General features: G+C 38.7%; 1 protein-coding gene across 1 annotated transcript in view; it reads right to left on the bottom strand.

Annotated features, from left to right (window-relative positions):
* Positions 1 to 26,074, bottom strand: part of LOC135315238 (uncharacterized) — a 110,304-nt gene that overhangs the window by 55,434 nt on the left and 28,796 nt on the right. Inside the window, exons 14-30 of the mRNA XM_064462090.1 lie at positions 21,378 to 21,536; positions 20,530 to 20,648; positions 19,097 to 19,467; positions 18,013 to 18,154; positions 17,377 to 17,561; positions 16,413 to 16,595; positions 14,923 to 15,014; positions 14,568 to 14,737; positions 13,163 to 13,322; positions 12,023 to 12,102; positions 10,641 to 10,821; positions 8,321 to 8,476; positions 6,174 to 6,307; positions 5,095 to 5,253; positions 4,639 to 4,819; positions 2,580 to 2,791; positions 655 to 843 (exon numbers count right to left, since the gene is read on the bottom strand). Of these exons, the coding sequence (XP_064318160.1) occupies positions 655 to 843; positions 2,580 to 2,791; positions 4,639 to 4,819; positions 5,095 to 5,253; positions 6,174 to 6,307; positions 8,321 to 8,476; positions 10,641 to 10,821; positions 12,023 to 12,102; positions 13,163 to 13,322; positions 14,568 to 14,737; positions 14,923 to 15,014; positions 16,413 to 16,595; positions 17,377 to 17,561; positions 18,013 to 18,154; positions 19,097 to 19,467; positions 20,530 to 20,648; positions 21,378 to 21,536 (2,873 nt within the window). The remainder of the gene's footprint in view (positions 1 to 654; positions 844 to 2,579; positions 2,792 to 4,638; positions 4,820 to 5,094; positions 5,254 to 6,173; positions 6,308 to 8,320; positions 8,477 to 10,640; positions 10,822 to 12,022; positions 12,103 to 13,162; positions 13,323 to 14,567; positions 14,738 to 14,922; positions 15,015 to 16,412; positions 16,596 to 17,376; positions 17,562 to 18,012; positions 18,155 to 19,096; positions 19,468 to 20,529; positions 20,649 to 21,377; positions 21,537 to 26,074) is intronic.

The following is a 26,074-nucleotide window of genomic DNA, read 5'->3' as shown; positions in this document are numbered from 1 at the left end:
TGTATCACTTTTGTGTAACTTATTTGCAATTAGAGCAAGCTTTAGCTCTGGTACCAATACATTTACAGACAAAAACTGATTGGCTTTTCAAAGCGTGGAATATTATGACTAGAATACCTTAAGACATCCTGCAAGGAACTGACCAAAGTAACGGATCAAAGTATCTCTTTGAAGGACAAACTGCTGATTACCCTTCTTGTGCTGCAGATATCAAGCAAAGCAGAAATGATTTTGAGATTGGAAGGGATGAATATAAACCCAGTCTGTTACTATGCTCGCTAGCAGGCATGATATTTTGATTCTCCAAGACAGTAGAATCTTCCACACCTGCAATATATCTGCATCTAAATTTAATTAACCACATCTACAGCTCTCTTTCTAGCCATGTAATCTCTCTGTCCACTCCTCCCTGACCTTCTGTCTGTAGTTGGCCTCCCAAGAAGGTAAGAAGTACTCAAAACTACACCACACAAGTTATTGTTTATTTTCTTTTTGAACTTAGTTTTACATTGTAGGTTGTCAAAACAGACAGAAACAGAAGCAGCACTGGAAGTGTTTAAATTTCAACACTAGCAATAACATCTCTCAGGAAGGTTGCAGGCCTGAAAAACACAGTGCTGAGTCAAAGAAATTGCATTTGTATTTCTTTCTTACCACTGGTAGATTCTGATAGCTGGCTGTGAAGTTAAATTCCTGGTTTGTACTCTTTAAGATAAAGAGGAGAAATTTGGCTCGTTCATTACTCTCCAAATGAATCTCATTCTTCACAAGCTGATTCCACAGAGATATCATTTCACTATAGCTATGCAGAACATTCCTCCCAAGATGATTAAATGTGGATGCCTGAAAAACAAAGATGAACACATTAGCTTGGGTGAAATAGGACAGACAGAATCCTATTGTGCCAACAGCACAGCACAGAAGTGAAAAGAACACATTTTCTTGGAGATGATCTTTACAAGAACTATTAGAAACAGTATGCCAACTTTTCCATTATCAAAATATTCTGAATTGCCATAAAGATCTCGAGGTTTGTTTTATGCCCCCTAAGCAAGGAAGAGAGAAAAAGCTAAATAGTTATAAAGAAAATAGTTGTGGAACATTTTTTTTTCTCATTCATGAACATTTCTCACAACCCTCCACACTGTGCCTGAACCAGCAGTGATCTAACAAGTGAAAGCTGCAGTTCAGAATAAAGGAACTTCTTAAACATGAACCTAAGTTAAAGATTTAGACAACTGCAGTGGATTCTAAAAGAAGGCAAAAATTCCAGGCTCTCATCTCACTTATACAGAGGCAGAGAAGAAGTTAAGCTTCTCCAAGACAGATCTACACTTTGCACAGTGACAGAGGTTTCTCATATTGCTTAATGCACAGCAACTGTGATGAAATCAGTTTTAAATCTCTATTGCATAACATGGTCTAAAACAAATTAGGAGGAAGCTTAGAATCCAGACTCGGGGCACACTAATTCCACCCAGATGACAATCATTTTCTAGAAAGTGAAAGAATTCCAATAGAAAAGACAGAAGACTGCATTTGAGAACCTGCTATGGAAGGTTCTTACACAGGTTTGTGGGAGACTGGAGTAATTCTCTGAGTCACAACAAAAGAAATAACCTTTCATTTCTCAGGATTGTTCCCAACCGGTGAACTATCCAGTCCTCTAGCCTGTAATAGGATTACCATTTTTCCTACTGAATCTGTTCATATTGCAGTTACCTATAGAGATACTTATTCATTTTGTAGAGGCACAGTGGGGTAAAAAGTAGCAGCAAGAACACCTCAGTGGCAAGGGTGTTCTGTAAGATCAGAGCTCTAACATTAATGGAGCTCCAAATAGTCGTGGAGAATTTTTACAAACAGTGCCATATTAAGAGGCAGCAAGTGCCACGAACTACGTGACAGCCTATTGAGCAGGATACTCTCCAGGAAGAGGTGGATTACATTCTTATCAGGCAGAGGATACCTTTAAATATAATGCCTCAAATTTAGGTGAATGCTGTCATCACTGGGCTCTTAATTTAGAAGTTTGGTTGCTGTTCTTCCTACTTTGTAAATGAAATACATTCTCAGCTGTTTCATATCATTAAGGAATAAGTTTTAAACTTTTCTTACATGATGACCCAATTTTCCTACTTCCTGAAACTGTTAGCTCATGGCAGCGACAGAGGTGGAGAGAACTTTAAAATGGTAATTATTATTCGTACACTCCTAGGCAAAACTCTGCCATCATTTATTTGGGCTTTGTTCAGGGAGTGATAGACTCTAGTTCCAAAGCGGGGCAGAGGTGGTGGCCCTAACATTTTTTCAAAGCTAATAAAGAGATCCTTGCTATGCCGATACAGATGCCCCAGAGGAAGAATAGCTCATCATTGAAGCACAAAAAACAGATGAACATAGACATTTCAAGTTCCTCTCATAAGCTGGCAGATGGTGCTGCAGGAGTTTCTCAAACAAGCTACTTCACATAGCCTGCTGAACAAGTGTTATTTCAGTATGATGACAGTTCTGTTGGGTATCTATCACAAAGCTCTATCATCAAAGCCATGCGCTATAGGAAGCATCATGTTACTAACCTGCAGGTATGTGGTAGCTGGCGTGTAAATGTGAACTTTCCCTTCCTTTTCATTACCTTGATCTTTATAGATTAGTTCCACTATGAGATTCTTAATGGAGAGAACTTTTCCACTTGTCAGCTCCATAGTCAACGAATAAGCAGAATGCTGAGGCTGATGTAGTTTGTGAGCTGCATACAGATATAGCCATGGGGAGTCTATATTTAATCCACCTGGAAGGAACATATATTAAAGCTGGCAGAAAAGTGAGATTTCAAGCTACCCGGATTCTAACTCTGCAACAAAGCTGATAAGACGCTGGGGTTTTGGAATGAGGCTAAAATGCTACTATCAACCTATTCTCTTCCAACTGCCAAAATGTCTGGATGGTATATAATGAAATTAATGACCTTCACTATCATAACATACCACACAGTGTAACACACAGGGAGGTTTGCTAATAAATGGAAGTTTATGAAGTCCAGTACCTAGATGGCACCAGGAAAGGGTTCTACTGCATGATCTGCAACAAAATGTGAAATCTTTACCTGAACTGTAAGTCTGTATCATTATTCACATAATTACAATAATGGCCTTAATCAAAGCTCTTCTGACATATGCCAACACAGAAATTCAACCCTGCAATACATGCATTTTGAACAGGATTGGTAGGTTATTTTGGAAACTAGTTTACAGGCAGCTCAGAATGTTTATATCTGACAAGCTGCTGAAATTTCAATAATAGCCTGTTGAAATTTTGCAGGTTATTTATGAAATTACACCATTCATTCACCATGATACAGTTCAGTAACTCATGATCATTTTATGACAGGCACTCACAAAGTAATCTCCAAATTTTTAAAACTTTAGCATTAACCTAACCTTAGTTTGTTTCACCTTAACAAGCAGAAAAGCATCAGTTAATTCAGTTCACTGATCAAGCCAGTTGTTTTGTGTTTATAAGGATCCAAGTTTTTGCACGTATGGTGTATACTGGATTTGAAAAAAAAACCTTCTCAACAGCAAATCTACACACTGATCCAATAATTGTCCTGATCCAGCATTATCCACTGAAGCATAAATGGTAGTGGCATTCAATCCATCTTAAGCACTAAATGTCAGAAAACTGATTTTTGGCACATCACTGGTAACTTAACCCCTATTTGAGAAAGAACTCTAAAAATGTAAAATACAGCTTATTATTATAAAGGCCTACTCCCTGCTGTACTTTATGAAGCAAAAGGTCTAAGATAAATGTGAGTTTTAAAAAATATCCATACATATATACAGGCCTTAAATTTATAGCTTAAAATACACCATTAGAATTCTGCTCAGTATCCCATTTTCTAATGTTCTTAAAACAAACTTGATCAGTTTCTAGAGTAAAGAATTTTTTTAAAAATATGGTTTACTACTTCGTCAGTTATCTCAGTCAGAAGCTAACAGGACATTACTGGTTTACATTAGCAGCACCACCATCAGACAAAGTTGTGCCCCTCTGCACAGCACAGGAGAGGTTATGTCTGCAACACTGGATCTGGTTTTGGAGCACCCAGATCAAAGTGGATGGCGAGAAACCAGAAAGGCTACAGCATAGGGCTGCTATGATGATGAAGGGTCTAGGCAACAAGACCTGTGACAAGAAGGGAGGAAGCCGGGCTTGTTTAGCCTGGCAGAGGAACAGCAGAATCTAACAGCTGCCTACAGCTAACTTGAAAGTAAATGGCAAAGATAAGAAATACAAACCCTTCAAAAGAGGCAGACAATACGAGGAACAATGGCCACAAACTGCACTTTGAGAGGCTAAGGAATTGCTGGAAGAGGCTAGCCAGCTAGGCTGCGGAAAGTTGGAGATCTCAAAAACTCAGCTAAACAAAGCCACAGCAGATGTGATCCACTGTTAGGAACAGTCCTGATTCAAGCAGGGGGCTAGTCTAGATGAACTCCAGGGTCTGTCTCTTCCAACCAATAGTTCTATGATTCTGTTACACCCATACAAAACTACCTTACAAAATCCTCGCAGCAACTTTCAATGACTGCTTTTCTAATTGCAGACTGGAAATGGTTTGTGGTACTTCACCTTCCCACTTCTTCAGGCCATTTCTGGATGCGTCTTTCCACTGCAGTCCAGCCACAAATGGCATGCGGTCATTATACTGCACCTCAAAGTTGGTGCTGCTCTGCAAATAAACCTGAGAGTTGTGCGAGTGCTGCAGCTGGGTTCTATAATTCACGTGTTTTTCCAGGACTTGCACGGTAAACTGGAAAAAAAGTGAAGCAAATTTAAATAAAAACAGGATCCCATCTTCAGGGCTGTCTAAGCTAAGACACACACAAACACACATAGTAGCTGGAAGGTCACAGCTAGTGCCTCTGCTCTGCACATTTGCCATTCACTTGACAGCTTTTGGTGCATGCTGATCAATTACAGATTGGGGTTTCTTTTCACAACATAGACACACAGACTTCACTGATGTTTAAAATGAACAAGAAAATATTTGAAGTGAAGGTCTTACTCTTCAACAGTCATGATTACCTCCATGAAATAGTTGACTAGAGATGAACTGGAACTGTTCTTAAATGCTTGGCTGATCAGCAGTTTCTTCTTGTTGTTTATTTCATCCCAGTGTTCCCCATAGTTCACTTCCATCTGGGAGGAAAGCCAAGATGCACTTGCTTCGTGTTTCAGGTGAACCTAAAAAACAGAAAACCACCTTTTTCCTGTAAACCATGGCTTCTCTTTTATTCACTATTGTTAACTGCCTGTAGAAATATTCCCAAGTAGCAAACAAGACTACAGCAGAAAGGGTTGCAAATTTTCCAAATAAGTATTATAGAATCATAGAATCATTTAGGTTGGAAAAGACCTTTAAGATGGTCAAGTCCAACCATTAACCTAACACTGCCATGTCCACCACTAAACCATGTCCCTAAGCACCACATCTATATGCCTTTAAACACCTCCAGGGATGGTGAGCCAACCACTTCCCAGGGGAGCCTGTTTCAATGACTGATAACCCTTTCACTGAAGCATGTTCCATCAGAAGATATAAATTCAGTGGACAAAACCCAAAACTTTTTGTTTATGCACTGCCAGTCAAATTGCTTTTCACAAAAGCTAAAGTAACTGGACTCGGGTACTCCTGATGCACTGCCCCACAAGGATTCACTGTGTAGCTACAAGCCTGGCAAGTTCTTGCTTCATAGGAAATCCTAACAATTCTTGGCTTCAGGCAAAAAGTATGAATAAGCAGAATTCCTGACTTGTAGTTACAAAGAGGATAGAATAAGATAAATCATAAACTTATTAATATTATTGTTTTATATATAACAAAAACTTTCACAAAGATTCTGCAGAGGTCTGTGAATTAATACATTAAAAATTACACCACTGGAGAGTTCCATCACTTACAGCTGTAATGGACTACCGGATAAATTAGCAACTTGACTAGATATCTTTGTCTACACAGAAAGCAAAGAGAAACAAGATGAGATGAAAAAGACTGATCCAAAAATGACATTTTGGGTATTGCTCTGTTTAAGACCCTCAGTATGTGAGTGACACACAAGTCACTCAGCCCACAAGCACACAAGTGCTTTGGTCAGTATCTCTACCTTGTGATTATAGGTCGGAGTCTGCATACAGTGATATTCATGCCCAATATCAAGTTTGTACTCGCCATGTACACCTGTCTCCACTTTAATCTTTTGCCGCATACCGCATTCATGATGAAGATTTTTTGCCTCTCCTGTTCAAGTTAAATCACAAAGTTACCTACTCAAATAAATCAGAAGTTAACTTAAAAATGTTGACAGTATATGTCTAGTGCTGGCTTCAAGGTTTCCATTTTTCAAAAACATTGAAGTGAGATTTATCTGTTTTTACAGATAGATACTTGTTGATTTATCCTATGAATCCAAAGGAAAGCACATATTTAATGAACCTGCATTTAAGAACAGCAAGTTTGTATTTGCTAGAGAAGTGATTTACATCTATGAAAATGAAAACGCTACCACAGTAGGAAGTGAGAGACAAGTAGATGTTTAATGCCTGTAAAAGGTCAGGCAGTTATGTTCTGCAGTCTAAAGCCACTGACCAAAGTTTGTGAAGATTGGTACCAATACTGGTATAACTGCATTACCATGAGGTTCAGCTCAAGAATTACTTTCACTCTGCTCAAGATCTAAACACATTTTACAGACTACAATGTTGGTGTCAAAACACTGTTTCTGACACCTGAACTTATTTTCCTGCTACACGTATGTCCAACCTAACAGCAATCAATAGCTTTGCACTTCTGACTACAGACATGCTGTATATGCAAAAATTTGTAAAACTTTGGAAAAAATGCTTTAGGCATTGCAAACTTTGATTTTTTTTTTCCACAAGCTGTACTACAAATGAAAATCCTGTTAACAGCCATGTTACAGGCTTTACATATAAGAGTTTGGGCCTCTGTTTACTTTATACTCTGTTAAAATTTAAGATGTTTCTACCTTCAGACAGTTGGAAACAGCTGGTTTGTATTAAGAATGGAATGAAAGCAATCCAATGATTTAGGCCAATTTTGTTTAAGAAAAGCAAAGGCTCTCCTTAGACATTTACCATACTTCCATGTTCTTCCACTCACTTTCCCTTCAGAAGCAGTAAATAAATACTTAAATAAAAGGAGGCACTAAGTTTATTACTTAAATAAAATTTTTTCTGGGTGAAGTAAAAGCACTACAAACTAATCATGATCAACCTTTGCAGCTTTCTTGGCGTCTCACAATATTTGATGATTTTCTGTTACCACTCAGCTCCCAACATCATGACATTACATGACATTACATCTTAAACAAAAAAGAATAATGAACTTCTAGCCCCTGTGGTCACTGAGAAAAACTTAAAATAACAAATTTGAAGTTTCAACCAATGAGTAGAATTACATTATTTTTCCTTTTAAAATCCAGTACTTCTACAAGGAATCTCTGACCACTTCAGGTGGAACAGTTGCCAAACTGGGTTTATATCAAAATGTGACTTAAGCTCTAAGTATATAATTTCACAATTGCCTAGTTATAGCTAGACTTCCTCTAATACTGTTACAAATGCTCAGGTATATTTCTGTTTGTGTGTATAAAATATTCTGGTCAGCATGCCACTTTTAGCAAAATTGTGGGGTCATACCTGCATAGGTTTAAGAAAACTTTACTACTTAAATTGCTACATACTCTCTCTGAAAGTGAAACATACTTTACATACACAATCACACTATAATACTTATCATGACTAGCTACCACAAGTATTCAATACCGTCATATAATTGTACTGATGTACTGTTGTATAATTGTATAATGTATAATTGTACTGATGACTGTTTTGTCCAATAAAATTAACACACAGTTAATGGCAGCCAGAACACAGCCAACTGTCTCCTAGAAACAGTCCCTCATATTTTTAAGTGTGCGCATGCAACTATTCATTTTGTATAAATGCCTGAGAACACAAATTAATTAGAAGCAATTCCCATTGAAAAAGTGATTTTTAATCAAATGTTGGACATGCTTGTGAAACACAATTTAAAAGCATTAATTGTTTTTTATATGCAGACTCAAAGAGTAGAGTTTATCCAAGTGAAAACAGAAGCTCATCCTAGGTCTCAGATCACAGTTTAAAAATCAACTGAAATCTACGTTAAGAGTGTCCTAATCACACAGGCAAATAACTTGCAGAAATATGAGACAAACAATGTTTTTACTTTCCCTCTTTTTCACTGTACCTAGGAGTCCATATTTTATCCTCAGGCCATGAGACTGCAAGCCCTCACGTTGATGGACAAAACCAATGGCGTGAACTCCAAGAACACCTGGAAGGTAGGTCTCCCCTTCCAATGAGTATTGTCTCAGCTTATCATCAACCTTTTTCTCCAGAAATACTACAAAAAGAGTAGAAGTGATTAGGCAGTGGTAGAACATGAAGTTACTTCAGCTAGTAAGAGGAATACTACAGTGGGAAAAACACAAATGCATTCAGTCTCATCCCATGTAACTGACAAACCCCATGATGTATTCCTTGTGTAGGAAACAAAAAGACAGAGCTGGATATTCAGTCTCATTCTCCAACTACATACACAGCCTGTAGACTGTATTTCTCAGATACTGCTTATAGTTTAGTGAAAAGAATCCAGCCAGAGCTGCTTCTAAAAGGAAATAAATTCTAACAGACTGATCTTTTAATTACCTAAAACCTAGCATGAACATGTGGATATTTACTTCTACATTAAGTCAGAGCAAGGTTGTGAAAGCTAAGGATGAAGATCTCACCAAAAGATGATCTCCCAAAACACAAACTGGCATTCTACATTCCTTAAAAGCTAGTTTTATTTGAAAATATTTTGTAATCCTATGACATCTCAATATCTTTGCCACATGGAGACTACAGTAAGAAATACTAAGGAAAAAATGAGAGCCTTAGACTTAAATTACTGGTTTATTTCACTGTATTAATTTACCTTTTAACAAATTGATGTTATACAAATAGTAAAGCCCTCTTCCTGATACTTTCTCTTGTATTTTCCTCTTAATGAGAAAAAAAGTCAAGATTTTTAGTACAAGAGGTCTTAAGAGACATTTAGCTACATATATGTGTCTCTGCACTGTTTTGTACTAACAAAAGTGAAAACCAGAAAATATTCTAAGAACTGTTTTGATACAGTCCCCCACAGCCTCCTCCTGAAGAAATTGATGCGTTATGGCCTAGACAAGTTGTCTGTGCAGAGGGCAGGGAACTGGCTGACAGGCCGCACCCAAACGGTGGTGATAAATAGCTCTTTCTCAAACTGGCAACCTGTCACTAGTGGAGTCCCCCTGGGATCGATATTGGGCCCAATGTTATTCAACATCTTTATAAGCGATCTGGATAACGGCATCAAGTGTAGCCTGATGAAGTTTGATGATGACACCAAGTTGAGTGGGGAAGTAGACACTCCAGAAGGGAGAGCTGCTCTGCAGGGAGATCTGGATAGGCTGGAAGAGTGGGCCAGCAAGAACCTTATGAAGTTCAACAAGGACAAGTGTAAGGTCATGCACCTGGGAAAACATAATCCAGGAGCGCAGCACAGACTGGGATCCACCTGGCTGGAGAGCAGCTCTGTGGAAAGGGACCTGGGGGTCCTGGTGGACAGGAAGCTCAACATGAGCGAACAGTGTGCTGCTGCGGCCAAGAAGGCCAACTGGATGCTGGGTTGCATCAAAAAGGGCATCACCAGCAGAGATAAAGAATTCATCATCCTGCTCTACTCAGCGCTTGTCAGGCCGCACCTGGAGTACTGGGTACAGTTCTGGTCCCCTCTATACAAAAAGGATGTGGACAGGCTGGAAGGGGTCCAGAGAAGGGCCACTAAGATGATCAAAGGACTGGGAAGCTGCCATGTGAGGGTAGGCTGGGAGAGCTGGGTTTGTTCAGCCTTGAGAAAAGGCGGCTTAGAGGGGATCTCATCACCATGTACCAGTACTTAAGGGGTAGCTACAAAGGAGATGGAGACTCCCTTTTTACAAGGAGTCACATGGAGAGGACAAGGGGGAATGGACACAAGTTGCTCTTGGGGAGATTCCGATTGGACACGAGAGGGGAATTTTTCACAGTGAGGACAGTCACCATCGGAATAATCTCCCCAGAGCAGTGGTTGACTTGGCCACGTTGGACACCTTCAAGAGTCGTCTGGACAGGGTGCTGGGCCATCTTGTTTAGACTCTGCTCTTCCTAGAAAGGTTGGACTAGATGATCCCTGAGGTCCCTTCCAACCTGGGATTCTGTGATTCTGTTATTGTTTTGGCATTTTTTTGTTAAGTGATTCCTTACATCTTATTTCCTCCATCCTCCTCAACAGTAATTAAAAACAGACTTTAAAACCAACTTAATTTATAATTCCTATTACTCTGAAAGACATATTAGTACTAATTTACAAAGGATAATAATTTAAGAAAGCAGTCTTACTGATTTGAAAGGACTTTAGAAACACCAAACCAAAACTAGGCAACCCTAATATATAAGGCCTCCAGAGCTAACACTAATATGGCAAATACATATTGTCTTCTAACCTGAAAGAAATGCAGCATCCTTCAATAAATTATTCAGGGACACTGAAAAAGCTATCTTCTTGCCAAGTTGTTTAGTGATGTTTCCTGACAGAATGATAGGACTGCTTTGCTTTATCAGCTTTACCTCCAGCTGGGTCATGTACCTCTGCTCTCCACTCAGCATCTGCAAATCTGTCATTCCCTAGAACAACCAATCAAACACAAAACCTGAGCCAATCAACAGTACAAACTGATCCAGTTTTGATAAAGCAATAATATAGATTTGAGCGTTTCAGAAATTAAATGAGAGGAAGAAGAAAGGAGCTTTTTTCCTATATACCCAATAACCCCCCTTCCAACCCGCCAAACCATAAAACTTGCTGTTAGTAAATAATGGGGAGGAAGGATAGGTTTGTTTTTCCAGTTACACAAAAATCACAGTGGTGTGAAATGCTATTTCCTTCACCTCCTGCTGGCTCCAGTAGTGACTAAAATCACTAAGAATGTTACAATTCTTGGCCAAAAAAAAATAGTATCATGTTACTGAAAATATTGGCAATCTTACAGTAGGTAACTAGATTTAGGCTGGACTAGATGCAAATGCAACAATCTGCAATGCTAATTAGTGTTTGGGTTTGTGAGAAGCATTCAAAAAATCTTTGTTGAAATATTACTCTAGAAAAAACCTAATCTGTTAAATAATGTGTTCACTGTAGGAAAACGCAGAGTGTTTGAAACTGACTGGCTTTGGAGACCCATGTAAGACATGGATCCTGCTATGGGTATCAATTGCATGATGAAAAGAGTTGTTCAAGTCCTGAAATATAAACAAAAATATCCGTAGAGTTTCAGTGATAAACTCCCACTTGCATTTTTGTTTGCTTTTTCTTTTCAAACGTTGGCATTCTCTTACTATTTCCCTAGTGCTTTAAAAGAAAAAAAAAAAATCTGTGATATAAGGAACAGTATCTGAAAGATTCTTGCACCTATAGAGTCCACAGAAATGAAGAAATTAGCCTGGGCTTACTCACAGAGTCTTTACGCATGGTCAGAATACGTAGTCTGAAAAACTGTATGACTACATATGCACATAATGAGCCAAAGTCCACAGGAGTCAATGTGATCTTCTGTACCAACTTAATACTGGAAGCAACCCAAAAGTTTTGAGTACTTCTGAATGTGAAAAAATTGCTTTAGATTACTTGCAGAAGCCATGCCTTAGAAGCTTTTAAAACACAGCCATTTAGCACTGAGTCTATCTCAAAAATATGTAATAAAGAGAACTGGTAATTCCTCTGATGGATTTCTCCCAAAACTGTTTTTCAATATGTTTTTCATTGCCCTTCTTTCCTGTACTTTTATTTAAGTATTCATCCTAGAGAGCTCATGACCTGAACACATACCTTAATGTAATATACATCTCGGTCATCTACTATCAGCTCCAGGTGTCCAATTCGTGAATTTTTAGATAACTCAATTCTCCCTTTGAGAAAAATAAAACTGTTTACTTTTTTTGGACATACACTGTTCAGTGATGCTTCATAAAACTGTACCCAAAATGATAGTTGCCATTGTTGTGAACAATATACTTACAGAGAAAAAAACATAATAAATATCAGAGCAAAGGAAAAAAGTTAGGAACAGAGTTTGCAAAGGCATTGAAGTGTCCTCAGAATAGACATTTCATTTTGAAAGGACATTCTGAGAATACTAATTGAGAAAAGGCAATGAAGCTATCTCCAACAAACCAGCTTGGTTCTGGAAGTGATTTATACACTTCCTTTAGGCCTGTGGTAAAACTTGTAAGCTGTGCTGTGGAGACATTTCATGAGCTCAGAACACTGCGCACCCAAAGCTTTGCACAGTGCAGGTAAATCTTCCATGCAATCTATTTGAAAGCAACCAGGATAAAAAAAAATACCTGGAGTAACAAATTCTAAATATGTGATATGGTAGAACATGTCAGAACAAAACATCACTCGACCAGCATGTAAAAGAAGCTGAAATATGTTGTCTATATACTTTCCATATATTTATCAGTTTATATTTCATCATTGAGTTTGTTGATTTTGTTTTCTATGCTACAATGTGATTGAAATGTTACTTTTTGTTATAATGGACAGCAATATCACAGTAAGTACTTAACTGATTTGTCAACAAGTGATTTTGTATTATAAGTAATAGAATACAGCAAACTAAAATTCAGGTCTAGTAAGGCCAGTTCAGCATACGTAAAAGATTACAGAACAATCCACTATGTTCCTTAGCCTTAACTTCATATATACTAGTAAGAGCTTTCCTCTTTAACATGGGTTTGTGAATGAGGTACTGAACCTCTGGCTGTGCAAAACAGTCTTAACCAAGATGCAAACAACACTGGGCATGGGTGTTACCTAAAGTAGTAAACTGAACAGCTATCATACAACAGTACAGTTTTGGCATCAGATTATTGACTGAAATATATTGATATTTCTCTGTTAATTCTAATGAAGTTCTCCTTACTGACACTAAGTGATGACCTGGTTTTTAGTTGAAAAACCTACCATCAATCTCAATTTTCTTCTTAGGTTGAAAAAATTGGATTCTGAATTTCTTCTGTGGGACACTAAAATTTAGGTCAACACCAACATCCCTTTTCAAGTCTGACTTCGGAGTCCCAATGAAGAAGTGAAGGACAGCTTCATTTGGGATCCATGAATTCTCCTGAAAGAAAGAAAAGGGAACCGCATTTGCAATTGGCACAGCATTTACAAAACAATCTACACACTCAGTTACATCACGTGGTCATAGCCACTACAATAATTTTTCACCTAACTGCTTTTTGAGATTTTCAGCAAGAAATCTCTGTTTTTCCCAGGCTGTATTTTACATTCCCTGACCAGTACTTGTCTTGGGAAACGCCATCTGAACACCTCAAATTTCACAGCATACTGACCTTCTCTCGAAATTATGCTGAATACTGCCAAAATTTATGGAAAATAAGACCACACTTCCAGTTATAAATTTAAGCTCTATAGTTCAGGCCTACGTAACTACTAGAATTTGGTAGGGCTGCCTTAACCCTTACTCTCTGATGTCCACAGTGGGATACAGTACACAGAGCATTGACCCTGCAGTGGGTGCCTCAGTTGACTGTTTCAGCCTTGCCCTGCCTACATATGTCAGATTCTCTGGCAAAGGAAAATGCCTGTTCCCTTTCCTTCTTTTATTAGAGTAAATCAGAAAAACAAAATCATGAAGGGAAAGTTACTCTTCTTATTGCTCTTATCTCACTGTCTTAGATACTGAGGAGTGTTTGAATAAAGCCAAAGCTCAAATTGTCTCCCAGTAAAAAGAATTAGCTCAAGCCCAGCAGCATACTTGGGCTGTGATAGAAGATAAGACTCCAGCCACTGCCCATGTTAAATGCCTAGACTATCATTTTAGAGAAGGCCATAAATTCTTACTGTCTCCTGCAGAAAACCTCCTGAAAACCATTCTTTCCCCAGGCTTGCACAAATGAACATAGTAAAACAATTGACAGCTTCCTGGAGTGGATTCATCGGAGCTTAACTTCTGCTTTCTAAACAAGGTGTTTTATGTAAATTAACGATTTGGGTTTTGAGGGGGGTTTTGTCACAAAGAGAAACAAGCCATTGAAGTGAGGCCAGGTTGTTTAGTCCTGGGCACCAAGTCAAAAATCCTGGTCTCTACTTCCAGCTCTGTCAGACTTATCTAACCAAATGACTTAATATTTGTGTATGGTGTTTTGTACATGGAAATAGTATGTACCTACTATCAGCATCAGTAATTTGTTTTCAACATATTTTCCCCCTATAATAGGAATGGAAATAATAATGTAGACCTTGGAAACCAGTTAAGTCGAATATAAAGTACTGAGATACACCATTCTTTCATCAGCATAATAAACTAAAACTAAAGCCAAAGTCAAGCATGCCATAATGGTACCTGAGGAACATAGTTATATGCAGCTTCCACAATGTACTGGTGCAGGCCTTTGTCCTGCTTGGTTAATGTGACAGCCACTTTCAAAGGTCCAGCAAGCAGGAAAACCAAACCGCTGGCTGGGTTAGGGTATGACATTTCAGAACACAGCTGCCAGCCAATAATCTCAGACACTGGTGGAAGACAACACTCGAACATTCAGTTAGAACAACAAACAAAGCAAACACGCAAATGAACATTGTACTGAAGACCTTTCAGAACTAACGTGTAAAAAATAAATTCTACTGAATAAAATGACCTGTTGTGGCTATTTCAGAATGATCGAGCTTTCTAAGGCAAACATGATAGCTAGACTCACCTTCCTCCCTCGTGCAAGATCTGGTTTCTGCATGGTCTTGGAAAACAGTTATGTCTTCTGTCTCATCCACCACCGTGAAGTAGAGTTTAGAGCTACAACCAAGAATTTCAAACTGTCACTTAAAAACAATTATGCTAAAGTTACAGCAATAGGTAAACAAAATTCTCGGTTATATGCCATTTTCTCCCACATGGGAAAACCAAGAAAGTTTAAGTACTGCTAAGGTCAGTCTACATTTCTACTAACTAGCACTGATTTTTATCCACAGTTTCCATGTTTCATTTGTTACTAACTTGAGATTCTTCTGCTGTTCTTCACAGTCTGTATTAGATTTCTTTGTTCTGAGCTATTTTGTGTAGTCAGCTTATTGCAACTCCACTTACTTCCTGGCCTCTAGACATTTTTTTTTTCCCCTTAGGCTATATATAGACATGAGTTTTGTTCCAGTCTTGAAGTTCTTCCAGAACTTCAGAACTTCACTAAACTGCTTGTACAAGAATCATGCCTCTGCACTTGATGGGAGCAATATCTAATAGACTCTACAGTCAGCCTTTTGTTCAAATCATGCACAATACAGGTTTGTAATTATTTTGATTTTCACTCTGTCTAGCTGACAGAATTACATCAGTAAGTTTCCCAGAGTCCTAAGGGAATGGATTGTTTAAATGCAAAGTCCAGAGCCTTTTAGCTTTTTCTGAGCTGCATATCCTATATGCAGTGTCCCAAATCTGCAATGTCCCAAATCAAGAGAAACAGAAAGGAACAACAATCCACATACTGTAAATATTTCATTCATCTGTTGTCACGTCTAAGAGGCGTATTGTTGATGTGTCATTTAACAATATGTCATCACACTGATGACCTTAGTGCCTCCTACTTGGATTTCTATCAAATCTAAAAGTCCCAAGAGAAAGCCAGCAGAAAAAAAAAAAAAGAGCTAAAAAGCCTAGCTTGCATTAACAGAAGTAATTCATTTGCTTAACATCTGACAGTTGTTGAGGTCATATTTTACAATGTAGCCTTTACCTAACATTAAAGAACTTAAGTAAAGACTCACCAGAAGGGTATGATTACTCCAGTGATTTGCTAGATACCATTCTATACCTAGTTTTGCTAAATACCATCTGTAGAAGTAGTGCTAAGCTTTTTCTCCACCACTTTAATATCCTGAACTAGATTCTTTGGACACTAAAGTTCCAGAAACAGCACTGACATTCAGTAGGAAAAAACAGGGGAGTATGAAAAATTCATTTACGTCTTTTATCATAAGGCTTTGATTTAAGCATTTCACTTCAGTGGAAGAATGTATGTTTATATTCTAAAACAGTGTAAAATGCACAGAAAAAATTTCTCTTTCCTTTATGGACTATGAGTCAGTTCATTTTCTGAAAAAATATATTTCTGCTCTATTAATGAGCCTGCCAGTTAAGTTCTGATTCAAGAAGGTTATCACGATTACTATTTAGGAAGATGTACTTGCTTAATTTTACCTGAAATTAATTATCTCCATAGATTCTTCTGGAGTGTTCAAGAAAACTTTGAGCTCCTGCCCTTTTTTCACCTGGATTCCCCCATCAAGACTAGTAGATGTTCTAATTCCTGTTAACCAGCTTAGGCCAGCTTGTCCCAGAGTCCCCACAGTTCCCATTTGGACGGAAAGCTGGACAAATGCACTGTTGAAAGATCCAGATACATACTCTTCTATGAAAAGCACTTTCTTTTTAAAGCTTAATTTAAACCATAGGCAGCTCATCCTCTTCAATAAATACATAGCATTCAATGCTGTAACACAGTGTATTATAACATTAAAATTATTACTATTTTGTTTCAGAAAATAACAGGCATACACTTTCTAACACAAATCAAAGTATAGTTTTACTATATCTGTTAAGTAAGGGATCTGAACCCAGACTTCAGTATGAAATATCAGGAAAGGGAAAGCAGTTAGGATTGAGTATCATGGTGTAAGTTTATCTCTGTCTATACAGCACTTAGCAAAGTTTAGTGAATACATTCATCATCTATAAAAAGCTACAGTATCCAGGTAAGGAAACACAGGGTTAAGTCATCCACTGGTTTGTAGATCCATAACCTGTAACTGCATGTCTGATCCTGAGAAAAATCCAAAATGCCATCCCTGTAACAGGTAAAACATTCAAAAGATCATCTGCATGCAAGCATTTAAGAATTTGATTTAGAGATGGGAGGAATGATCAGCTTGAAGCAGAACTTGAAAACTACAGTGACAGAGTTCAAAATCAGACAGGCAGGACAGGAAACCACTGCTGTCCTTAGAGCATAGCAACCATTCAGCAATGTAAGGCTAACGACTGCTTGAGTTCTTCAGGAATCTCCTAACTGGTTACAATGGACATTCACACAAAACGTTCACATCAAGAGTTGCTATTTGACATCAGGAATACGTAAAAGCGACACATTTGCAGTAGTTATTACCTTGGCTTTATATAACCATTTAGAAAGAAATTTGACGGTTGTTTGAAAGCTGCATTCCCTTTGATTTTTATGTTGATCGCTGCTGAGGCATTGACTGCCAGCTGAACAGGAAAGCCTGAAATTGCTGGAAACTGCAATTCTTCAGTGGCCAAACTCAGCCTTTTATTAAACTGGACTTCTTCCCCCTATGGTGAAAAAACCCAAACAAACAAAACCCAGAATTTTATTTTGTGTAATAAAGTCAGCATTCAAGAATTTTTCCATATGTAACTATCCACTACATTTGTCTGCTGTGAAAGTGTTTTTAACTGAGCTGATTTGGGAAATAAGGCAGAAAGCAGCCCAAAGTTTGCATCTGGCCAGGGCATGAGTTAGACTCTAGTCCTACCCCAGTTAAAGAAAGAATTATTTTTCATTTAAGCATGGATGAATTTGAATGAGAAAAGCAAGAGATAAGAACCATCAGACACAGAACAAGTCCTTGCCTAATGCTTTGAATGCTGTTTAAAACCGATGTCTACTGGTGTCTTCTAGATCTCAATTTAGAGAAGAAATAAGTAATATTTTGTATCTTTTACATATCTGTCAGAAAGTAGTTTCTCAAGGCATTTACTTCCAAATAAAGGTTCCTTTTACCTTCAGAAGTTTGACAGCCAACTCAGCCAGATTTAAAGAATGTTTCATTTGTTTTCTTAAATCTTCACAATCCAAGAAGCTGAGTTCATTTCCAAAGATTTTCATGCTTAGCTCACATTTCAGCCACTCCTTTCTCACAGTTCTCTCAGTGAACTGACATGAGATAAAGAAATAAATCAGGAAGAGAATGATGTTTATATTAATTTCCTTTCAAATCATAGTAAACAAGTCCTCAGTGCAGGCTGTGTTATTAATGAACAGACATTAGGCTCCCTTTTATAAATATTTCAAGACCACTTATGGCTCTGGATTAGCAGCTGTTCTTTCTGGCTAAACTTCAGCTCCATACCACATGAGCTGACTTTTACTATGAACACAGGTAATGTCTAGTCCTAAGATGACTGGACAAAAGGAGAAGTATTGCAATGCATACAATACAAACCGATGAAAAGTACAATCTCAATTAATACAACATTATGGGTGCCATGATTGCTAAATAAACTGCTAAGAAGTAAAAATTTTACATTTTCCCTCCTTACAAATCAATACAATGGCAACACAACATGAACATGAGCTTACACTGTAAGAAGAAACTCTAAGAAGATGAGTCCCAAGAAGAGAGATGGTCTAAGACAAACTAAATAAATAATGGCCTCCAAGTTTTCCAGAAAATAAATCAAAAATTGGAGACAATTCCCAAAGCTTTCCTGATATATACATAGAACATAGCCATCTCTAACCATGGGTGAATTCAGAAAGGGTCACTGTAACATCTGACATCAAACTGGGAAGTCAGATCACAAACAGCATGACTCAGGAACTTAACACCAAGCAGCTCTTTACAGTGCCACAGAAGTAAATAGACAAAAGGACATCAGTATAAAGAGGATCAGAGACATCAAATTAATGAGAAGCAGCCCAAAATACATGCAACATACTCCCCTGGGTGATAGTCATTGTTTTGAGACAAATAATCTGAAAAAAACTAAAGATCTGTCTCTTTGTTCCTTTGTATTTTATGCAGCTATTAAGTTCTTTACAAGTGAGTGGAACAAGTTACAAAGGCTTCATGCAGAGGAGTCACAGTAATACAGAGCAGTTGTCTAATGCTGGCTGGGGCCCTAAGTTTAACTGGGGAATATCATTAATTTTTCCAAGTTGTAAAGAGTGAGCTACCTTTTTGACTAACTCTCCCATCTTACTGAACTTTCTACCAGGACAATTCTGTTTAGCTTTTCTCAACTTTGGCTTGCCAGACTTGGTCACAAGATAAGTGGGGCTGTACTGCTTTGAAGTCAGCTTCTTCTGCTTGGCTTTTCCTGTTGTTTCCACTGGGTTTTCTGACTTGTGGTTTCTTTCATTAGCGTTTGCAAAAAAATTCTCACTGAAAGTAGCAGACTTCTGCCCCAAAATCTTCTGCACAAGAGCTTCAGCATTCTCTAATCGTACACCAACCTAGGGGAAAGCATACAGCATTGAAAAGCCTGACAATGAGATGCATTAGCCATGTTCAGTTCTATAGGCAGAAATTTAAAAAATACATCCAGATGTAACCTTTAGGTTTTTGTACAAAGAAAGGTTTGCCATACAAGATCACAGTGGTCTACAAAGTTTAGTATCCTACCTCATGCAGTATCCCATACTGGATATTTCAGTATTAAACCTTTCCAGTAAAAACTCTTCAGTTTCTTGATTACTTGAAGCTCAGTACAAAATAAAAATCCTTTTTTATTCAGGTACTGGTTCATTTATACCATGATGGGACAGTATAAGCTACTGCTATTCTACAAACAGTATTTTGGTTGGAAAAGAGTAATGCACCCTTTCAGTCCTCCTGAAATAAGATTCTGTTTGGAAGTTTGACTAAAATAGTATTACTAATACATATAAATCCAGGGCATATGACACTGAAAAAAAAATTTGTTCCCTTGCTAGCTTAAACTTGAGATCTGAAGGCTACATTAAATTCTTTCTTTCACATACACGTTTTTACCTGCAACAAAAAGTCCATATGCAAAACACTGCTTTCTCTTGGAGGCACGGTAGAGGCACAATTCAAGATGATGAGGTTGCAGGCAAGCCATTTAAATATCCCAGGCATTAGCTTCTCAATGGGACTAAAACAGTGACTTCAGTTAGGTATGTATGAATCTGTATCTTGTATTAAAGGAATGGTGTACCCAAGCCACTGTAAGTCAACCAAAGGAATCTTACTATCCTAAACGGGAGCTAGACCAGCATCTCTGAAAGCACTGACTTCTGTCTTTCATTTGAATCAATAACAAGAGCTGAATATAACTCACTTGGCTAGTATATAGTATTATCAGGGTGGAAGTGGTTTTATTATGACTGAGTCCATTACACAAAGAAGTCATCAGTCTGAGGCAACTTTGCTGTATCAGTGAAAAGCATACATTGCTAAAGGAACTGTAATAGGAAAATAGAAAACATTTCTTTTTACTTCACTACACCAAGTGTCCCTTGAGTAGGGGGATTAAAAAAAATCCATAAACTTGCCTCCAGTAGATTGATAGCCTGCCCCATAAGGTGAACAGTCAAATTTGTCATGACTGATCGTGGTAGAAAAGATGCAGGAGAAAAGACCACGGATGCTTCCATATTTGCACCTGCACCAGCTGCAATAGAAAAAAATCAGGCATATGTCATTCAGAGATCAGCTATTCTTGTATACTTTGCAAGTCTCATCATTCTTTGGGAAACTGCAACTCTGCTCATTAAGACTATGGTGAATAAAAGATTAAGTCAACAGGTGACATTATTTAACTTTTTAGTATAGCAAAGACTTTAATGGACATTCCTGAAAACCTGTTATGTGACTAACAGTAAAAAAAGAGCATTTACAATACCTATCATACACAGTTGCACTGGAAGAGATGGACATAAAATCAAAATGTTACTCTGAAAAATATTATCTAGCTTTTTTGCTAAAAACAAATTATGAACAGATAGCAAACTGGGAAGGAATTAGTCTGAATCTTTTCTTATACCAAGGAAAGCATATGAATCAGAAGAAAAATATACATCTCAATCCCCTGTTGCTGCAAAGGAAGCTCACTAAGGAAGGAATCAAAAGTTGGTGTTCACAAAAATAATCTAAAAAGTGCATTGGTTCTTATTCTCCTCTTTCACAAAAGGCAAAGTTGCATGCTGTCTGGCTTGATGGAATTACATTTGATATACTCCAATTAAGGTCAGAGCAGAATCAAGCCTACATTCACTTATCTGGATACTACGGAGTCATAAAATTTAAAATTCTCTGGAGCAACATGTAAAGGACCAGAAAAGGGATGTGGGATTTAATAATCCATATGCTGCAAAGCACTGAGTTCTAAAACTCCACATACCTGAGTGGAACGTGACATCGGAATATGAGGAGTATTTCCATGTCTCCTGGTCAAAATCTCTGCTAAGAATTTCATCAGGAATAGAATCTCGAAAGTGCTCCTTCAGTGGATCAGCTGTCTCTAGGAGCTGAGAGAGATGACTCCAAACGAAGGACCCCACTTAAATTAAACAAAGAAAAACATTTTTAAACTAGGGAAAAATTCAAAAAAGTCTTAAAAACTGATACAGAGAACCTTTTAATTATTTATATCAGAATTACTCCTAACCATTCCCCTGACCACATCAGAATTAATTCATTTTCAGCACCATTCAAATCTGTCTGATGCACCTATCTTCACCATGGTCAACTTACTTAAATACTGTCTTACTCTTTCCAGTATGGCATGTGAGGGCCCATTCACTCCCTAGTTTAATTTATGCCTCTCAGCTAACCAAGGCAGGCAAGGAGGTATGGTTAACCTACTTATTTACTGTTTGCAAGTGATCTTCTATGCTAAATTCAAAGTAATGCTGAAAAAAATAAAAAGGATAAAACTCTAATACAGATGTTAAAGGCAGGCTGTGCAGCTCAAATAATATTGGACTGTTTCTGTTCCTTCTTCAAAGAACAGATGCAACAGAATTATTTGAAAGATGGTTTTAAACTTTAATTTTGGCAGCATCGCTCATTTTGTTCTTGAAAATCACTGACTCAAGTATACTGAAAAACACAAAAAAATATTTTAGACAGCAAGCACATGAAAATCTTAAAATAACAGTTAAAAATTATAAGCAGGAATAAACAAAGCCTTTTAAAGGTGAGCATTAAGCAACTTTAAATACTGGGAGGTCTATTAATCAGATACCGTACATGAACGCTAGCAAGCGATCACCAACTCTTCTGAGGCTTATGATGGTATTACAAGTGGACTTCTAAGAGAAAATTGGCAATAAAGTTTCTTCACATACAACAAACAAATCAGTCCAATATAAAGACTCCTTCTACACTGTGCAATGTACAACATTTCCAAAAGTGCTTCCAAAAGAAAAAAAAAGAAGCACATACAGTTAAACAGTTGTGATTGAGAATTAATATTTCTGCATAATACTGTGATGATTCATGGTTTGGCCATGTATGCACTGCATTGTGGGGGGCAAACATATTCCATGTGTTTTGAAGTCTGATTCTTAAGCAGAGGCTTTTTTTTTCTCCTGAAGATAAAAGATATCAGACTCCAGTGCTAATTCAATGCACAGACACTGAATACTGGTATAACTACATTTTTCACAATACAACTTTTTTTCATATTGCTTTTTCTGAACGTGGCAGCTAAAAACTAATATGTGCTCCCCGCCTTCAAAAAGCACTTGTTACTCAAAAGTCTATTATATGAATTATTTAGGTCTTACATCATCCAAAGACAAAGTAAGGCAATTAACAAAATTCATGAGTACTGCATTAAATTGTTTAACACATACAATATTTTGGATGGACTTGTAGAGCTCCTTCATAAATCCCCAATTTATTTTTTCCACATAGAGCCACAGGGAGGAGAGTCACTGAGGGTGCACCTTGACAGTATTTTGCAGGCTGACGGAATTTCTCTCTGTCTGAACTCTAAACAGAGGGGAAAAAGTCCCCTCCAAACCACAAGCCACATCATCACATGAATGCAATGCTGAGCCTGAACTCATAATCGCTGCAGGTTATACTGGTCTGGACATAACATCCTGATAAAATGGATGCAGAGCTTCAAGTTCAGAGCTGGCTAGGATCCAGAAATGTCAGAATGCAGACAGTGCCTGCTTTCCTCTGCCTGCAAACAACCTTATAGATACCCCGTTCATGTTTGCTCCTTCTTGCCAGATTTAAAAGCAAAGGATTAGTCTAGAGGTATTCTTTGTTGAATGTGGGAAAACATTTAGAAAAAAATCCCTCCTTCTCTCAAAATATGGGATCAGCTTAAACATCTGTGTGCTTTGGTAATAAAAAGATTATAGGATTTTGTACTTTTATTTTAGTTTCATACTAGCCCAAAGAGCTTCTCCTTCAGATGAGCTACTTACATAAAATGACCATTTTTAAACATAATATAGAAGATTTTCTACTTGGCATCAGTCCTCAGTTCAGTCTCTCATGTCAGTAATCTGGCTCAGATCAGACAATAATTGATCATGGAACCACAGAAGCAGGAAGCATAAATCAGCACAAACTGTCACTAATTAAGACTTTATACTTATGCTAACCTTTTCCCCAAATGACTGCTACACCTTTGGCCAGCTATTATACACTTGGATACACGATTAACACCCCTCACAAAGTCATTTTCACAGCATTCTTACCACATGTCCCAGTTCCCATATTTTGCTATTTCCCTATGTTATAAACAGTTTCTTGATGCCATTTGTTTGCCATTAGATCCACAGGTCTCAAACTGTGATCTTCAGTGGATTTACAGTTGACCTGATGAATCACTTCTGTCACAGTGATCACTTCTGGCACCTCCCACTAAGCCCTGATGCTAAGTGCAGGAAGCCTTAAAGTTCCTAGGTGTCTTAAATCACCTAAATGCAAATCAATAGGCCTTTATTTGCAGCCTTCAGGTCTGCTTAGTATCTATCCAATGCTATCTTTAAAATCATAGCATCACAGAATGGTTTGGGTGGGAAGAGACCTTAAAGATCATCTAGTTCCAACCCCCCTGCCATGGGCAGGGACATCTTCCACTAGACCAGGTCACTCAAAGCCCCATCCAACCTGGCCTTGAACACTTCCAGGGATGGGGCATCCACAACTTATCTGGGCAGCCTGTTCCAGTGCCTCACCACCCTCACAGTGAAGATTTTTTCCTTATATCTAACCTAAGTCTACCCTCTTGCAGTTTAAAGCCATTACATGTTGTCCTATTGCTACCTGGCCTTGTAAAAAGCCCCTCTCCAGCTTTCTTGTAGGCCCCCTTCAGGTACTGGGAGGCTGCTATTAGGTGTCTCTGGAGCATTCTCCAAGCTGAACAACCCCAACTCTCTCAGCCTGTCGTCATAGGAGAGGTGCTCCAGCCCTTGGATCACTTCCATGGCCCTCCTCTGGACTCGCTACAACAGGTCCCCATGTCCTTCTTATCTTGGGGCCCCAGAGCTGAACACAGTACTCCAGGTGGGGTCTCACGAGAGTGGAATAGAGGGGGAGAATCACCTCCCTTGACCTGCTGGTCACACTTCTTTTGATGCAGCCCAGGATATGGCTGGCTTTCTGGGATGTAAGTGCACATTGTCAGGTCATGTTGAGCTTCTCATCAACCAACACCCCCAAGTCCTTCTCCTCAGGGCTGCTCTCAATACATTCTCTGCCCAGCCTGTCTTTGTGCGTGGGATTGCCCTGACCCATGTGCAGGACCTTGCACTTGGCCTTGTTGAACTTCATAAGGTTTTCACAGGCCCATCTCTCGAGTGCCAAGGTCCCTCTCAGTGTCATCCCTACCTTCCAGCGTGTTGACTGCACCACCCAGCTGAGTGTTATCGGCAAACTTACCAAGGGTGCATTCAATCCCACCATCTCTGTCACTGACAAAGATGTTAAACAGCGCTGGTTCCAACACCAACCCCTGAGGAGCGCTGCTCATCACTGGTCTCCACTTGGACATTGAGCTATTGACTGCAAACCTTTGAGTGCGACCATCCAGCCAATTCCTTATCCACCAAGTGGTCCATCTGTCAAACCCATATCTCTCCAATTTAGAGACAAGAATGTAATGTGGGACAGTGTCAAATGCTTTGCACAAGTCCAGGTAGACAACATCAGTTGCTCTTCCCATGTCCACCAACACTGTAACTCCATCATAGAAGGCCACCAAATCTGTCAGGCATGATTTGCCCTTAGTGAAGCCATGTTGGCTGTCACCAATCACCTTTTTATTTTCCATGTGCCTTAGCATAGTTCCTGAGGGGATCTGCTCTATGATCTTGCCAGGCAAGATCATACTACTGGCCTGTAGTTCCCTGGGTCTTACTTTTTTCCTTTTTTAAAAATGAGGGTTATATTTCCAATTTTCCAGTCAGTGGGAACTTCACTGGACTGCCATGACTTCTTAAATATGATGGATAGTGGCTTAGCAATTTCATCCACCGGTTCCCTCAGGACTTGCGTATGCATCTCATCAGGTCCCATGGACTTGTGTGACTTCAGGTTGCTTAGATGGTCTCGAACTCGATGATCTCCTACAGTGGGTGGTTCTTCATTCTCCCGGTCCCTGCCTTTGCCTTCTGTGACTTGGGTGGTGTAGCCTGAGCACTTGCCAGTGAAGACTGAGGCAAAAAAAGTTGGTTGCTCTGATTGGAGTAGCTGCAATTCCTTTGTGCTGCTTTTCAGGTGCTCTCCTTCTGACCCATGATCTTTCTCCGGGCTTTGGGCATCTACTGCTGGCACTGGCACCAAACTGGTAGGAGTGGGATGGATTGAGGTTCCCCTCCAAATGCAACTTTAGTTTAAAGCCCTTTTCACTAGCTTGGCAAGCCTGTGACAGAAGATGCTCTTCCCCTTCTCTCACAGATGGACCCAGTCAGCCCCTAGTAGACTGGGTTTCTCAGGGTGAGTCCCATGGTCTAGGTAGCCGAACCCCTGGCTGTGGCACCAGTCCTGTAACCATTTGTTGATTCACCTGATTCAACTGGCCCTTTCAAACCCCTCCCCTTTGACTAGGAGGACTGATGAAAAAACTAC

Source organism: Phalacrocorax carbo, chromosome 10, assembly GCF_963921805.1.
Source record: "Phalacrocorax carbo chromosome 10, bPhaCar2.1, whole genome shotgun sequence".
Lineage (NCBI taxonomy): Eukaryota > Metazoa > Chordata > Aves > Suliformes > Phalacrocoracidae > Phalacrocorax > Phalacrocorax carbo.
This window is presented reverse-complemented; position numbering and strand designations above follow the sequence as displayed.